This window comes from Sinocyclocheilus grahami, unplaced genomic scaffold (genome assembly GCF_001515645.1).
Source record: "Sinocyclocheilus grahami isolate Dianchi unplaced genomic scaffold, SAMN03320097.WGS_v1.1 scaffold67.1, whole genome shotgun sequence".
NCBI lineage: Eukaryota > Metazoa > Chordata > Actinopteri > Cypriniformes > Cyprinidae > Sinocyclocheilus > Sinocyclocheilus grahami.
This window is the reverse complement of record NW_015505246.1, coordinates 2,000,823-2,019,287: the sequence shown is the minus strand read 5'-3', so window position 1 is coordinate 2,019,287 and position 18,465 is coordinate 2,000,823. Positions and strand designations below refer to the sequence as shown.

General features: G+C 37.6%; 1 protein-coding gene across 3 annotated transcripts in view; it reads left to right on the top strand.

Moving 5' to 3' along the window:
- The window catches only part of LOC107585169 (neuronal growth regulator 1-like), a 129,675-nt gene that overhangs the window by 74,944 nt on the left and 36,266 nt on the right, over positions 1-18,465 (top strand). The window contains exons 6-7 of one of the 3 annotated variants that reach the window (XM_016272070.1): positions 2,330-2,478; positions 15,352-15,393. In XM_016272070.1, coding sequence (XP_016127556.1) covers positions 2,330-2,478; positions 15,352-15,393 — 191 coding nt within the window. Of the gene's footprint in view, positions 1-2,329; positions 2,479-12,395; positions 12,438-15,351; positions 15,394-18,465 lie in introns of all 3 variants that reach the window. The other 2 variants (XM_016272069.1, XM_016272071.1) reach the window with 2 other exon arrangements.

The window sequence follows — 18,465 nt, the reverse complement described above, 5'->3', positions numbered from 1 at the left end:
TGCTAAAATGGTGATTTTCTAGAAGGAAAGACTCGTGTTTGCAAGACAAGGAAGAGTTTTAGGGCTGCTTCGGTTGTGTGGCAATGAAATGTCAAATCAGATCCATTTTTAACTCTGCCATTGTCATGGCACTCAGTACGCTTCTAGTTTTCTGTCAGCTGTGTACAAGTATCAGCACATAATGTGGCTTTCACTCTTTGCAGTGTAAAGTTGGCTGCAGATGGTTAAGTAGATGTAAGAGAGATAAGACCAATCACAATTCAATATGCAAATGAATGCAAGAAAGTATGCCAATATGCAAATATTCATCACTGTCAACACAATAAAAAACACTGGCTCACTGCTAGTTCTTCCATTTTTTTTTTACAACGTTTCGACCCCTTTCTGGGGATGTCAGTGTTTTTAGGGTTTTTTGTTATTTTCTGTGAACATTCATTTGTGGCTGTGCACTAGAATTTTTTTTCTAGATGTGTATATTTTATTTTTAGGTTTCTACTTTTCCAATACCAAATCTTCTTTCACTATGTCAGTGGGAGATTTTTATTTATAAAAGTATTTATAAAATGTAATAAAGTTGCACACTTATTAACTACGGACTTATTTCTAGCTCTAGAATAAATAAAAAAAACTGTTAACAGCATTTGATTATGTTTAAAAACAGCCAAATTAATTAAATGTTATGGAATGTGATAAAAAATGAAAATAAATCAGAGGTATACTCAAGTCTACTTCTAAATGCACCATTTTTATACAGTTACATTAAAGTTGAAATAGTACAAACCTGTGTATGTTAGGAGGATCTGTCTTACTATCTTAACTCTGCATTTTAATTGTATGTTTGTATAGCCTTATCACTAGTAAATAACATTCCAAGTCTTCGCACCAATCAGCATCAAGTGGTGGTTTTTGAATTTAAATACCAAATTACCCCATTACCCGTCATTTACTCACTCTTGCTGAGTACGATCTGAATCAGCAGTTCACACTGTGCTAATTGTAATTATAGGCTTCACTCAATTTATTCAAATTGCAAAGGAGGCTTATTGGCATTGGGTCTGTACTCTGCTTAATCTAAGGCTTTACATTGAGCATTGCTGCTAAACTGTTTTACTGTATTTGTCTGAATGTGCCGACTCGATGCTGAACTAACAGCAGGAAACAATAGAAACCAACAGGAATGATGCAGAATCATGAACTAGTTTTGTTTTTAAAAAATAAAATAATCATGAAAAATTATAATAATGTATTTCTTGAGCTAAATTTATGTAAATTTTTGTAAATCTAAAGATAGCTGGGTTTCCAAATTAGATACTTTTCCAATGGAAAGCACTTGTTAAATTGCGACTCCCAAAAACGTTGTTCTGTTTTCCAGTTGCTTGCTAATAACAGAGGCTGAACAGAATGTTATAATGTGTAAGCAAGGTGATTCTGAATAGATTATGTAAATATTTTTGTGTATAATGGCCTATAACACTCAGATACAGTGGTAGCAGTGGTCTTTTTATTTTAAGAAAAGTTTTTGTTCTTATTTAAGCAAATGTCAGCAGGAGACAAGCTACTTGAGAGTTAGGGGACAAAAGGTCAGAACATTGCTTTACCTGTGAGAGTAACACGTATGACCCAAGTCAGGACTCTCGAGCAACTGCAGCTGAACCTCTGACCTTGACACAGCTATAAGCCATGTGCAAATTTTTCTGCTTCTGATTTTCCCTTTAGCTAGTCCATCAGGACCAGGGACAATTGTAATTTTTTACATTTTCCTTCATAAATCACATACTACCATATATCTACCTGCCATCTTTTGGTGTAAGAAACATTAATATGTGTCCAAAACATTATGTGCCATTCTTAGATGAAGAAAGAAATCAGTGACTGACTTTTCAGCAGCCATTACTCGTCTTTAGTGTCACATGATCCTTCAAAAATCATACAAATAAGTTTATTTGGTGCTCAAGAAACATTTATTTTTATTATTATCGATGTTGAAAATTTTGTGGAAACTGATCATTTTTTTCCCCAAATCTTTCATAAATCTTTTATAACTATGTAAAAGTAATTCATACTGTACTTGCTGAATAAAAGTAGTGAAAAATATTCAGACATTTGAAAAATATTCTGTGTTTTGCACCTTTCAGTCATTTTTTCCAGTTTACGTCAATAGTGTGACCAAATTAATTTTTAAAAGTACTAGTATTCCATGTAGCCTGTCTGCATGTATAAATGAGAAGTGCTGCTAAAAATACTTTTTGCTGGATGGATTTATAGCATGCCACACTGCAGCAGGTGTCACTGCTTGACATGTCATGTCAACTCATGGTCCTATTTTCAGGATTAACATGGGCCAAGGAATAGACATCAAGAACCTCAGCTCCAGATCAGTTCTCACAGTGAAGAACATGACACAGGATCGCTATGGCAACTACACCTGTGTGGCCGTCAACAGGTTGGGAACAGCCAACGCCAGTGTGCCTCTGATTCGTAAGTAACAAGCATTACTCTCCTCTGGCTAACTCGTATTGTGCTGGTACAGTAGCTGCTTTTTCACATATGCTGTTACAGTCGTCGCAGAGCTCCTCGGAGAAAACGCAGTGTTTTCCCCCATCTTCAATGCTTATGTTGCAGAGGAAATGAGAGAAGATGCTACTCAAATAGGTCATTGTTTTGGAGCCTGAAGTTTGCTGTGAAGCATTTTCAAAGAGCTCTTAAAATGAGATGCAATTTCTTTGAGCAGTCTGTTTGAAGTGCTTAGTGTTTTTCTGATTCACTGGCCGCTTAGTCAATAATAAAAGTAAGTGGGCTAACAAGATAAACAAATGAAAACAAAAACAAAAAAAACAACATCAACAACCATAAAAAAAAAATAGTGATAGTCTTAAAAGTGGCAGATGGAAAAGTTGAGTCCCCTGCTTTTAAATGAAGCATATCAAAGGCCCAGCTGAGATGAAAAATTCCAGTATCTTTCACGTTCTACTGAAGACCGACAGTCTGTGATGCGAGAAACCCAGAATAGACCAGAAAAAGCTGCATCTTCTCCTCCCACCAGAGTTCCTTCGTACCTCTTATTTTCATCATCGCTAATGAAAAGGAAACCTACCCTACTGTGCTCCTAATGAGAAATGGCAAGCAATTCCTCCACAACACACACATCTCCACATCTGTAGAGATTGCAAATGCAAGAGCTGATCATCGTTGCCTAGGACTAAATTGCTGTTATAATATTGGTCAATAAGTATTGATGAAGCAAAGGTGGATTCAGGGACACATTAATATTTAATGGAGGACCTCAACCTCAGAGACAAGGTGTGGAGTACTAATCAAAGTGCAGTGTTTGATTTTCTCCTCAGCATGGAGAAACCTATCATTTCGCTCTATTTTTAGCCCGCGTATGATTTCCGGCCTCATATTTTATACCTTGTATTGATTGAAAGTGTTTCTTAGATTATTCCCTCGCATTTGTTTTGTTGACTCTTCATCCCAGACATATAGTATCCCCAGCCAAATGCTGTAGACACAGAATTAAGTACTTTCCCCCTATGGGACCAACCTGGGTCATTTATTGTACTGTACGTCCGACAGCTTCAAGGTGATTGAGTGCTTTTGGTGTCTACAAAGGGTATTTAACATAGTGACATGCTCTTTAATGGCATGAGCTTCCATTAAAGGTCTTCTGTGACAAGGTTGAATGTAAACGGTGGGAAAAGCCATTGTTCTATACTTGAATGTCAAGATTCAGTGTTTTTGGACAAAAGGGAGATTAAAAAAAAAATTTCACCCAAGTTCACCCAAAACCAAAATGTTGGGCATCATTTATGGTGCTTTTCCACTGCATGGTACGACTCGGATTAGCACGGCTCAGTACGGCACGGCTCGGCTCGGCTCGGCACGGTTTGCGTTTCCACTGCAGTTTAGTATCGCTTTGGAATGGGCGGGATTATTCACATGTCGTTATAGTTGCGCCACCTCTGCTGCCACGACTCCTAAAAAAAACATTTTCATTCCGCGTCGCCCCATCAAGCTCTAGCTGGATCCGCTCCTCTGCTATCAACGAGAGGAACGCCTGTACTTCCGCAACAGACAAAGAAACTTTTTGGTTGTTAAAAAAAGGTGCGCACGTTCAAAACAGTTGCATTCGATCCTTCGCTGGCTGTGCTGATTTAAATCTAGCGATTCTTTTGTGTTTGTGTCACAAGTTCAGTGACGAGAGTTTACACGTCACGTTTTGGTAACGGTACGGTTCACTTGGAACCTCAACCGAGGTGGTACTAAAAAATTTACCAGGTACCAGGTACTGTACCCAGTGGAAAACCCCCCGAAAGTGAACCGTACTGAGCCGTACCGTGCCGTACCATGCAGTGGAAAAGCGCCATTATTCACCTCATGTCGTTTCAAACCTGTATGCATTTCTTTATTCTGTGGAACACAAGAAGATATTTGGATCCAATGTTGTTTTGGACCCCACTAACTTTCTTTGTATGTACAAAACACTTAAACATGCTTCAGAATGTCTTCTTTTGTGTTCCACTGAAGAAATATGTTTGGAACAATATGAGGATGTGTAAATATTGACAGAATTTTCAATTTTTTGGTAAGCTATGCCCAAAATGAACCCTAAAAACAGGAGTTTTTAGTGTCGTTATTTATACTGGCCCAGTATTACCACTAAAAGAGAGCTGGCGCACGAGTCTAAACTCCATTAGGTCCTCATTGGCCTGAATATTTTATTCCTCATTGTTTTATGCTTCACATAAAGTACATTTTTGAATGTAATTCTTAACAGCAGAATTAGAATGTTAACTGACGTTATGCTTAAGAGATTACATTTTCATTAAGAAAAAGTGCACTTTCATGAAACGTTGGCGTTGGCATGCACTCTTGTTAATGACGTTACAGTCAGATACACTCAGAGATTGAACCACATGTTTAAAAGTGCATTATTTAAGCTTTACTAATTGCCAAATGACCTCAATATAGCTAATGGCCTTGGTTGCAATAGTCAAAGACAGATTCAGATAAAAAAATGCATGTCAAAGCAACACACTGTCGCTCTTTGTTTCCTCAATGTCTCAATGGGAATTCATTAGTGTGAAAGATATTAACTCTCAAGAATGAGCTTAGCACTACTAGTCATTGACTATAATGAAAATAATCTCACAGAATGCAATTTTTAGTGCATACAGCTGGGGCAAATGATTGCGTAAATTGACAAACAACCACAAATTTCTCAGCATCATACAATGCTGTCACAATTTTGTAGTTGTACTTTATTTAATTTGATATATTTTCTTCAGCGAGCACACATTTCCAAACGTGACAAACGGTTTTGTGAGGTAACTGGCAGTTAGTGTGTCTCCTTTGTTTAATTTCTAAAACCTTCCTGACCATTGTCTGTGAACACCAGTTCACTGAACAGGCTCTTTTTAAAGACGAAAATCTGCAGGCATTGGGTGCTGAAGGTGATGAATTTAACAAATGGATGTTTTTTAAAGTCCTTTTAATGTTGTATTGAGAAAAATGGGTGATGCGTTGCACATGTGGTACAAATTAGAGTGACTTGACATTTACGTGGCTCTTTCTCCATTACTCACTGTCATCACATTTGATTGGACTTTTGGCCCTTTTTGCACCTGGCATTAAAGTGCGTTTTCGGTGATCGGATCACAATCAGATAGCCTTAAACCACAGGGCACATTATGATCGGATCACTGAAACCACATTCAAATATGGTTAGGGACAGTTGTTTGAGGTTGTTTTTAATATAACAATATCTTATCTCAAGAACTTCTGTGGCAAAAGCTCTTTTTGGCTTAAGAGACACCTGTGTTGTGGTTTGCTGTCTTTTTTATTCTGTTTTACACTGTGGTTTTAGGACCTGGTCACCCAATTTAATGAACAATATCCCATGAATTGTTCCACTGCACTACACTTGAAATCTCTCATTTCTCTCCTCAAATCCTCGCTCTCGTCTCTCTCCCGGTGTGTTTTCGCGTGGGCGCTTTAAAACTTTATTTTCCACCCTTTTCTTCACTTCTAATCCCTATTAGCATCCTTTACTGTGGGAATGTTTCTAAAGCAGCCAAGCGCAATAGACCAAATGGCTTATTTTAATCTGCGAGAGTTTTGAATTATCCGTGTTTAACAAATTCGGTGAACGATGGAAATTTTTTGGTTAACGCAAACTCTGATGTAAGCTCCAAGTGTAAAGGGGGCCAACATGTCCTTTAATTTTCATTCATGAGGGTTAATCTAGATAGACAACTGATACTTATCTTTGAGTTTGCTGTTTGCTTTGCTTTGTTTTCAGATTATTGCTCTAAAAAAGTGTGCATGTGAGGATTTTCACGTTATGCATATTGCTAATTGCAGCACATTTTTATAGAAACAGTGAAATCTAAATGTGTTAACACCCTAGCTTTCTCTTTTTATGTCTTGCATAGCATAAACAAGTTTGTATGTGTGAGGAAATAAATGTGTCTCGCATGTTGTAGCAAGGTTTTCCGTATCTGGCGTGTTTTCCTGTCTGAGATTTTCTGCAACTCTTTCTTCTACATTTTGCTGTCCTGACTGTAAAGCGCAACGCTGAGGAGCAACAAGATTTTGTTGTCCTTAATTGGCAGATTTCGTCTGCTCTGTAATCCAAGCTATCTTTCCCCCCTCATTTTTGCTTATAGCACAGTGTAGGCTTTGCCGAATAATCTCCTCCAACCTGTCATTGGAGTATGACTAAAACAGGCTAGAAACACTCATAGCCCGAAGATAAAGCCTCCACATCTTCTGCAGGCACCAGCTAATGGAAGACTTGTTCATTTGCCATGCCTATCAATCATAACCTCAGTGTCATCTTTTCATATCTTGCCATTTCTTCTTGTCCTGGTTTTTCTTTACCGCTCTTACTGAGTTGTGTCGGATGTTGTTGTCGTGGTTACCATACTGTGACCCTGTCTGAGTCACAGGGTGGAGGCATATAAGAAGGTATGAAATGGAAGGTGAACTAGAACAGAAGATATGGTGTCAATTTATTCTCATGAATATCGTTTTTCTCCAGGCTGGGAAACTCATGCATTCATCTTGCCGTTCAGCCAGCCCTCCTGATCCTATTCTTATTTCCCCATCAATCATATATCAGGTTGCCTTCCCCCCCAAGCACCTCTACTTGCACTGTAAAGAACTGCCAAATACAGACTGTGCGCAATTTATGCTGAGACATTTAAGTGCTGTGTTAAGTGCCCATGTATTATGAATCCGATTGGCTGGTATATGCGCTATGATTTTCCAGTTTTCCAAACACAATTCAAACAAACTTCCAGATAAATTAGTGTAGTCTTGCATAGCCATGTAAAATCTGGTCTACATTGCAACTAATCTGGAGAACAGCCAATATAGATGTATGACTGGCATTTAAAGAGACTAACCACGTTCTGTTTCTTTCAGCGTTCACCATTGTTCGCGCCAGTCTTCGCAATAGCTAAAAAAATTAAACAAAAAAGCTTAAAATGGATGTAAATAATGCGATCAGCCTAGCCAAATATAATAAGCAATGATTATTTCACAGACATGTCTATATACAGTTATACTCATGGATATCAAGTTTACTTGCTTCTAAGTGCCTCAAACAAAACTCTGGAATATCTTTCAAATTTGATGCCAGTGACTTTGCAAACTTCTGCAAATCCGGTGATTTGATCTTACTGAAGAGCGCTTATTGTATCAGGCGTGTAAACTCAACTTTGTGCCCTTAGTCCCAAAAGCTGCATAAAACCAGCCAATCAGATTAGATCTTGCCAGACTGAGAAAGTGCTTTCCAGCTTTTTGTGCTTATGCATCAGACAGTCTGCGAAACGAAGTGGTCTGTGGACATGCCATCTGAGGCTGAGATTGTGAATGCTATTACATTAACCCATTTCGTTGCTGTTCTTTTGATGCTCATACTATATGAGAGATTGGTATTATACTGTATTTTCTTGTTGAGGTTGCATTTTGTTGTCTTCATTTGCAGTGGTTTTGAAGTTCTAATCAAATTCAGTCCAGCGCTGAAAAGGACAGCCGAACAGATGGACTGACATTTATCTTTCTCATTGACTTTTATCTTGTATTACAACAGTCATCATTTTGACATCTTAAAGGGTGCCGCCTCGCTGTTTGTACGCTGAATGTGCGGTGAGCAGGTCCTTGAAAAATAAGGTGTTTGTGATGCAGAGAGTCTGTTTTGGCTATAAAACACCTCCTGTCCAATCATTAACAGAGACGGCGGTTAAAACTGCCTGGAGAAATAGGCAATCCTTGCGATGCGTCTGACCATGCATGAAAGATAGAAGGTTTAGCCGTTCAAGGATGCAGCCAAAGTTTTTCTTCATCAGTACTGTGCATTGAGCTTCTGAAGATTAGAGAAAATTAGCCCCTTTAAATAATTCATTTTGACCTTCAAGTTTTAAAATCCATCGTTAAGGGGTTGGCATAAAATAAATGAATTCAAGCACAGCTCATAGTCTCACAGTCTCAGAGTGGTCTAACAATGCACATCAGATAGCACTCCACTCGTATCTTGGCAATTTACGTTTCTGTGAATTGTATAGAAGCTGGATGTTCATTTCTTTGTAAAGAGAAAAGGGGAAAAATGAGATGTTATTATAGAATGAAATGCAATTCCTCCCACCATGATGATGGATTTTTTTCCCTTGCAAGTGAGAACAGAGGTCATTCAGTGTACACATCAATCTGCTTTTACGTGGATGCAATGCAGGCTACTCCATTGCTCTATACAGTACCTGAATATTACACGTCATGCAATACTGTAATATAAAGACCGAGAGCTCCACATGGAAGGAAATTTCACAAATCACATTGTGGTGTTCATCTGATATTAACCGAGGGAGAAGACACCTTCTTAGAGTTGCATTAAGATCATCAAAAACTATGACTATTATGAGTAACGTGATCTTTGTTTTAGAAGAATTTAGAATTTAGATTCTCAACTCAAATTGCAATGTAGGCCAAATTTGGTAAGAATGAAAAACATAAATATTTATAATTAAAAACTCTGAAAGGAAGCCAAGGATTTGTATCCATCCTAAAGTATCATTACTAAAGATTTATGAATTTTAAGGAAGCAATGAATTTCTTGATTTTATTTATGTATTTATTTATTTTTGCCTGAACGTATTGGTCTTTCTCCAATTATAGGTTGTATGGTTCTTTTGAACCAGGAGTTGGTTTTTATTATAACTAGCAGATTTTTGCAGTGCTTTTCTTATCATTGTATGAAGGTCACAATTAAACCATCTTGGAAACATATTTTTTGTCGACTTTCATGTGTTAGTTTATGTGTAGAGTCAATGAAACCATGAAAAATTAAATATTCAACATAAATAGAACTATGATATTCTAACAAAAATATAAAGTAATCATAAACCATTTAAATGTTAAATTGATTTATATGAGTTTTCACAAAATTAAAGTTAATGTGCTTGTTTACTGTACCAAGGAGACAACAGTGGTGTGCTTAAATTATGCATAAAATAATTGTAATTGTGTGAACAGTAGGAAACACAAAATGCTAGATATGAAGCCGACAACCATTTTATAGCAAAAGTATCCATCCATCCTTCCATTTTCTTGTCTAAATAGCAAAAATATTTCAAATGTAATTTCCAATACAGAATCAATTTTGATTTGAGATGTGGTGGAAATAACATTTATGGATGGGGAAAAATAAAATTACTGAATTTTCCTGTCATATGTATATACAATGTTGAACATTACGCAAAGTAGATAAACTAGTGAAAGTTTGTTTGATTTCTGAAATTCCACAGGCCAAAAGTACCCATTGTTGAACAAACAAACTGAGAATATATGTATCTATGAACATCTATAAATAAATATAAGAATGTTTTATTATTATTATTAAATCTGTACAAAATCTTTCACTTTTGCTTTTGCCTCCTTCACTAAATTTTATACCCTTTCTCTGATTTACAGAGAAATGTCAGTTTATTCCCAAAGCGTGCGGTGCTGTCAGTGGTGATGATTGCTCCAGGTTGCATGTCTGTGCGCTTAGCATGAACGGCAGCTGAAAGCTGCAACACACATTGTCTGTGTTTTGGCTTCACACACACACACACACGGTCTCAACCCTGCCCCTGAACCTGCGAACAGTAATGATGTGAACTCTCTCTAGGCGCTGTGATTTCAACTCCAGGGCTCTCAATTTAGCAAAGGGCTTACCAGAGAGAAGCCTCTGTTGAGGTCATTACACCCCTTAATCACAAAGTCACTCTTACTGTACGGAGTCACTGTAATGTTGATTTGAACAATAAAAGAAAAAACACAGATCCTGACTTTTTTTTTTCTTGTTCAGTTCATCTCTACTGTCACAACGGATTTTGAAAGGGAAGGATAATACTTTTGACAAATGTCCAGATGGTTTGATTGTGGCCTGAGTCCTTTTTTTCCTTTAAAAAAAAAAGACCAGCGTCTGTCACGCAACCACTTTTATGGTTTCATAGTAATATGTTGTTCATGTGATTTTATTGATACAGGTTCATGAAATGATGAAGCTGGGCAGAAGTACATCTACATTTTGTTTAAAAGGAAATAGTGGAAAGACCTTTTTGAATAAAGCATTTCACAAAAGGAAGTTTGCTTCGTTTTAAATTAATAGATAGACTGTTCAAAATTAAGATGCAGTAGGACATTTCCTGGTGATATAAAGGAATACTTCTTTAAAAAATGCAACTTTTGTCATAATTTATTCATTGTTCCAAAACTTTTATGCATTCCTTTCCTCTGTACAATACAAAAGAATAGATTTTGATGAACACTGTCGAAGTAACATTGGACCCCAATGACTTTCATAATATGCATGAAAAAAGAGAGAGATAAATATCTTCTTTTGTGTTCCAAAAAATGAAAATTCTGTCATTTATTTACCCTCATGTCATTACAAACCTGTATGACTTTCTTTGCAGCAGAAAAGGAGATACATTTTGAGAAATGTGATTTGTGTTTCCTTTCTCTATACAATTTAAATTGGTCAAAACTCAAAACTGTCTGGTTACCAACATTCTTATTTTGTATTGTGCAGAAGAAAGAAGAAAGTCATACAACAACATGAGTGTGAGTAAGCGAGGACAGAATTTTCATGTTTGAGTGAACTGTCCCATCACGCTAGAGTTTGTTTCATTCACTTCCATGTAAACGTGGGAGACTGGAAACACAAACAAGCAGAGAGTTTCACCTTTCAATGTGTGCCAAAGTTCAAGTTTGGTGAACTCTGATCTACAAGTTCACATAACGGAAAGATGTTTGGCCAGTAGAGCATCTAAACAGATTTACTGACCTCTTGGTTCAATAGAAAACATATGAATTTTAAAGCTGCATGTTGTGCATTGTTGCGGGAAAGTGGAGTAAATGGCATATTTTAACAATAGAATTTATTATAATTTGAGGTTTATGTATTATTTATGCTTACAACCTTGTGTGACCTTTAGTGTGTTTCTACACCTGTGGCTACTGTACAAGGGCACTTGTATGAACTTATGGGGAAATAAATTCATACATCTACTGAAAATGACCTTGAGACCAGGTAGTTACCAGTTATGGCTAGGAAAAAATGAAGTCAGCCACTTTTGTTTGCAGATGCCACTTGGTTTAATATTTTGTATCTAACGCAATGACAGCCTGACCTTTTTAAGTGTCCAAATACTTTTGCTTTGGCTGTTGGATTCATTTTCCATTTTTTTATATTTTTCTGTTTTATGTATATGTATCAGCAGATGGAAAATGTGAAGACATTCATGTTTCAGTTTATCTCCCCCAGATCTAGACGTATCCCCCAGTTATGTTTTAATTACAATCAGTTAATATATCTCATAGCCTATATGAGATTAAAAATGGATTGACATTAAAGTCCTGCTTTTAACATTTCCCAAAAAGGGAGCTGGGGCAATTGAGAGAGTATGATATCTATTAATAATATGAAAACTATATTACATCGTCATGATTAAATGTCTGTCTGCTAGGTGCAAATTTAATTTCATGTGTTAATTGAGCTGAGCTTCATTCCGGTCCGTTGAATTGAGTGATGTTCAGAAGCTTCTAATTTGTAGTATCAAAGATCAGCGATCATAATATGATTTGAAACCGACTCCGCTGAAAACCCTCTGAACATTAAACCCGACTGAACATTATATTTTCAAGATGATCAAGCTCAGCATGGATTTGTTTTATTTTGCGGTGTAAATGGCCCTTTTATTGCCAGTTGACCACAGAGGCGAAATTTTCACACCCTTTTTTCTTTCCAGTCTTTACATGTTTTTGTTCTCTTTTCCCGTCTTTTGGGTCTTCATTATGTTAATAATATATAAATGTCCTCTTTTCCCTCCCCCCTTCTTTTCCTGTAGCAATTATTGAACCCACAACAACTAGTGCTGTCTCAAGTCCAGGTCAGTATATATGTCACATGCTGTACGCAGCTCAGTAAGGGATCCGAAATGCTGCACTAACCAAAAATGACCTCTTCTTCATTGCAATTTCTCCTTCTCTCGATTGGCCAGGATGCCTGCTGGCGTTCAGCTTTGTGTGTCGTCACTTTATTTTATTTTATTTTTTTCTAGGGCTGTCAATCAGTTATTTTTAAATCAAATAAATTACATTATGCATCAATTAATTAATCCCTTATCAATGTTTGCTGAGAAAGTATTTGTAGCCATGACTCAGCTCCTAAAAATGTCATTTAGAACCTAAATATAAATTTGCATTTACAAAACAAAATACAATGATTATTTATTTACATAAAATGTTTTTGCATATTTTAGTATGCTCTTCATTAAAACAAACTATTTTTGGTATTTGTGTTGGTAACACTAAACATATTTCCTGTATGTGTTATTTGTTAACATGTATGGCTGTTAAAATCAGTCAAACCTTTGGTTCATTCTCATTCTCAGTGGTTTACATTTTGAGTCTGACATTTCCAAAAGAGATGGTTCTCATTTCAGTGAATCATTGACTTGTAGTCTCAAGAATAATCCAGACTGATTCTAAAATGAATCAGTTGAATCATTTAAAGATCCAAATCTAAAAAATTATTTGTTAGCCAATTAGACATCAGGTCAAACAGAGATCAACTTTAGGGCATTACTTTTGTTTCTTTAAATGCGTTATTTAAATTGACAGCCCTAGTTTTTCCACTTGATTTCTTTGTGTTTCTTTGTGTTTTATTTCTTTAACTTGTGGCATTGCACAGTACAGCACTGACACCCCTCTGAGCGAGCACTGTGGCGTTATGGTGGGCACTGTCATGTGTAGCGCTGGGGCGAGTGGCTTTCCTAAACGCTGACTGCTTCTCTCTGGCTTCCTCATTCTCTGCTTTAGTGTGGGCTGCATGAAGGGCGGGATATTGCTAATACGCCTCCTCGACTTCTCTCTTTTATTTGTTGTCTGCCATTTTCTCTCCTCCCGAGCAGCAACTGACTCCGCCGTCTCTGAACGTCTCTCACTATCTATGGCGTCGCTGTGTTTTTGCTGTTGTGCTCCTTACTGAAATCACAGACCATGATATTCTATTTTTGGGGGAGCGTGGAGTTGTGTGTGTGCGTGTGTGTGTGTGTGCGTGTGTGTGTGTGTGTGTGTGTGTGTGTGTGTGTGTGCCTGTGTGTATTAAAGGGATAGTTCACCCAAAAATTCAAATTCTGTCATTATTTACTCACCATCATGTTGTTTGAAATACATATGAGTTTTTTTATTCTTGTAACACAAAAAGAACAATTTTATGGAATTGCATTGGTCGTTGTTGGATATATATCACCCAGTTTTGGATATTTAATTGTGCATTTTCATTTCTTCTATTTTTACATTTAGATTACCTTTGCCATCATCTATGTTCACTTAATTATCTTTAAAACACTAATATTTGAACAACACTGTTAAATTTATTCTCTAACAAAAATCTCAAAATTAATATCCATTTCTTAATATATATTTTTAAGATGCATTATAATGCTGGAATTCACTTGTTGCATTTAAAACAACTGATTTTAATTTTTTAGTGTTTTGTTATTAATTTATTTAGGCAAAATAGCATAGCATTTTAAAATGTAATCCCATTTAACAGTTATTGGTACAAAACATGAAAATAATTATTGGCTTAAGGTTACTGAAATCTGTTACTGGAATAACAGGTTACAGAGTGCACTGTTGGTTATAGTGTTTTATTTTTATTCATGTTTTTAAAAAATCTTAGTTTTTGAAAATGCCACAATAGGGTTACAGAATAAAGGAATTGCTTATCTTTATTTTACAGTTTTTGTTTTTTCAGTTCAAATGTGTTTTTTAGTCAGAATGATGTAAAATATTATTTTAGTAATTGTTATGCTTGTGTTATTTACTATAGTTAATAAAGTAAATGGTATGGTTTCATATATAACAGCCATTGGCCACCATGCTCTGTAAGATACTGCCAACAAAAAATCCATATCTGTCGACCACTAATCATAAGACTTCTGCACTATATTGCGCTATTATAGTCTTCTGAAGCTTACAATAGCTTTGTGTGTGGAACAGTCCAAAGCAAATGAATGAGTTGATCCAGTTCACAAAAACTGGCTGAATTAAAAATCTTTTTGTGTCCAGAATGACCAGTAGATTCTTCAAAATTTCTCCTTTTGTGATTCATAAAATAGAATAATTCGGATTTGGACCAATAGGATTGTGAATAAACGATAACAGAGTTTTTTTTGTTGTTGTTGAACTATTCTTTTAAGACATGCCTTTTAAAAGCCAGTGTGAAAATGTAATCCCACAAATGGGATACATTACTTCCCCTAATGCTTTCTCTATAGCACATGTACGGACACAATGCACACACTAAAAAAGTGTGTGTGATGTGTTGTATTGCATGACCGTTCTTAGTAACCACAATGAGTATCATTCAGCGTTTCAGATCTTAATGCATTTTCATACTCCATTTTACAGATATGCCTCTGTATTAGTAGGTATACCATTTGTATGGAATGGATATAATTAGCCATGGGGTCCTCTCACTGCCAGAGTTTAGACCTTTGCTAGTGTGTAGCCCTTAACTTTCATTTGATGCAACGCTTGCAGAACAAATGACAATTTCATGGTCCACTGCAGTAGCGGCAGTATCAATCGCTGAGATAAACTGTCTCGACGTCCCACTGTTCTTGTTTTGTTCCAAGTTCCAAATTGTATTTCTAGTTAATTTTGTGCTGTCCTAGTTGAGCGACTTGGCCGAGAGAGGATAGTTTGAATTCCTTGCAACAGGTCCACTACTTATTTGACAAAGAATATAAATGAATTAATAAATGCTAATTATGTTTTGACATCTCTTCACAGGAGGGTTGGATTATGTGTATTCAGAAAGAAGCAATACATACGGTATGCAAACGCAATGATGTATAGAAATGTATATGAGCGTATATAAGGGGAGACCGAGGCTAGTTGTCACGCAGGGAATTGAATTGGTTTTCGAGACAAGGGTATTTTCTTGTAAATGTCAGGTGTCACATGACTTTTGTACTGTATGTTGTAATTTTTTTATTACAATATGTATCGACCGTTTTGTTTCTCATAATTGTTTTATTGATTTAATTTAGCTTTAAAAAACTATGTTAGAATGGCAGGTTCTATTGTGACAGCTTATTGCCTCTGCCTTTTACCTGAACAATAACGGTGGAATTTAATTTAGATCTAATAGCTTTTTTGTAGTGAATACAAAAATGGAGGTTTGACTATTAGCCCCACTCTCCCCTATATATGAATAAAATCAAAGCATTGCACAATAGCTATTAAATCCATTCTTTACTTTGTATGTGTGAGACATTTCATATTTGCTAGAATGGAAACAGGAGGAGATGTTAGATCTTTACTGAACAGATGCTTGTCGATACCTGCTCATAGTTTTTTGGCGTGATTTTGAAACATTTTGGCCTTTCTTTACACATTTACAACTGCGCTTAAAATGGCTATAATTGACTGTGAAAATCAATCCCTTGTTCACATGCAGTGCGTGCTTTTCTCCAAACACGCTGCCAATACTTTTGTGTTTCTCTGCATGTTGGCTGAAATAGCAGCTACATTCAGACATGCTTTTGATTCCACTGAAAACCAACCTGTCTCTTATCGGTAGTCCTTCTGACAAATAGTTCAGACAGCTTCCACACAAAGTGAGATTTATGAAGCATTTGTGCTATTGGGATTCATACAAGATTTATTCGGTGAAATAGAGTGTTTCATTAAAAAAAAAATTTGAGAGCTCAGGCCACAACACTGAAGTTATGATTTATGTTTCCCTTGATGTTTTGTCACATGGATTGTACTGAAGTTGTTTTTTAGAGAAAGTGCAACCATAAATGATCGGATTTCCTGTTTCCCTATAGGTATATGCAGTGCTGGGTAGATTGCTTGAAAATTGTAATCCGTTACTGATTACAAATTACATGATTAAAATTGTAGTTAGTAACGTAATTTAATAATTAATTTAAATATTTTAATTAATTCGGAGTACTTTTTGATTACTTTTAAATTATTGTATACCATATTGATATAAAAAAGAAAATATATTCCATTCTTTATCAACAACATGAAATGTGACCCGTGCTGGCAAAATGAGTCGGGATGCGCACAGGCTAATTTTGAGCTACAGGCAAAAAAGAGTGAAAAATGTCGAATTGGTTCATTAAGCCTTCGTCTAGCGATCCCAATGCTCCAAATAGTATTTGAACAGCTAAAATTATCTTTATTTGTACGTTTTCTGAGAGGAGTACCTTTTCACCGCTCGCTTCTCGCGCTGACTGTCATCCGAAGCACCCGCATAAAGATGCTTCAGATGGCGCACAATCCCAATAAATATACAGAATTACAGTTTGCAAGTATTCACACAAAATAATCTTTTAAGGGAGAATGTGAAAATAAAAATAGCTCATTTTTTAAAATGTGCTCATTGTGGCTCATTTTGCCAGCACAGGTCACAAATGTATTAAACATTACACCAGGGTTTCCCAAAATGGGGTTAATGAAGGAGCGGCAGGGGTTTTTTTGATTTGAGGGAAAGCTATGATTAATTAAATCATAAAAATTTAAAATGAATAAATTATTTGAAAATCAAAACAATTAAACACTAAAAACAGAAATATTTGTGACTGTTAAAGTGATGTGAATGTTAAGACATTGAAAAATTCACTTATCTCAGGGGTCTCCAAGTAAATATTTTAGGTAAAAAGGGATTTGCTGACAAAAAAATAAAAAATTAAAATGCTGACAGGAATCCCTGCATTACACGAACAAACATGAAAACAGCAATGACATTACATGTTTAAAGTTTTCCAGGTTTTAAATATTTTTGTCGAGACTTTTGTCAATGTCACGGGTGCACTGCTGAGCGGACTGAGGAGCAAGGAACGGAGAGAGACAAGGAGTACATTAATCCAAATGGGTTTAATCAACACATGGAATACTCACGCTATACATGACATGAACATACAATACCGGACGCTGGAGCACACACACACACAGGGAACACTATTTATACACACAGGAGGAGGGGATGACGAGACACACCTAGGAGCAATGAAACATCAAGGGAAACACCTGGGACAAATGAACTTAATTAATCAGGACAGGAACAGGAAACTACCCAAATAAGGGCATAGGAAGGCACATGGGGAGCAAGACACACACACAAAACATGGAACAGAGTCTGACATAACGCCCCCCTCCGGAAGGCGTGTCCTCACGCCATATACCATCTAATGGGGAGGGAGGGGGGGTGGGCACTCTGGAGGTCCCTCAGGACAGACACGGGACAGTGGGCCTCCAGAGCGGTACCCGTTCCGGGTTCCATGGCGGATCCGGAGCCTCGGGAGGCCATGGCGGAGCAGCCTCCGAGGCCGCGGCCCCAGCCCCAGCCCCCGCGGCTGGAGCCATAGTACCCCCCAAAAAAATACTTGGAGAAATGTAGAGGGTTGTATTCGGGGCCTGGAGCCCTCCCTGGGCTGAACGGGGGGGTCAGGAGCCCTCCCTGGGCTGAACCGGGGAACAGGGTAGCGCTTACGTGGTGCTGGCACTGGAGGGCGATCTGGAGGAGCCGGCACTGCTAAGCGCATTCGAGGAGCTGGGACTGGAGCGAGTTTTGGGGCTCGAGCAGACACTGGAGCGAGCTCTGGGGCTCGAGCAGACACTGGAGCGAGCTCTGGGGCTGGAGCCGACACTGGAGCGAGCTCTGGGGCTGGAGCCGACACTGGAGCGAGCTCTGGGGCTGGAGCCGACACTGGAGCGAGCTCTGGGGCTGGAGCCGACACTGGAGCGAGCTCTGGGGCTGGAGCCGACACTGGAGCGAGCTCTGGGGCTGGAGCCGACACTGGAGCGAGCTCTGGGGCTGGAGCCGACACTGGAGCGAGCTCTGGGGCTGGAGCCGACACTGGAGCGAGCTCTGGGGCTGGAGCCGACACT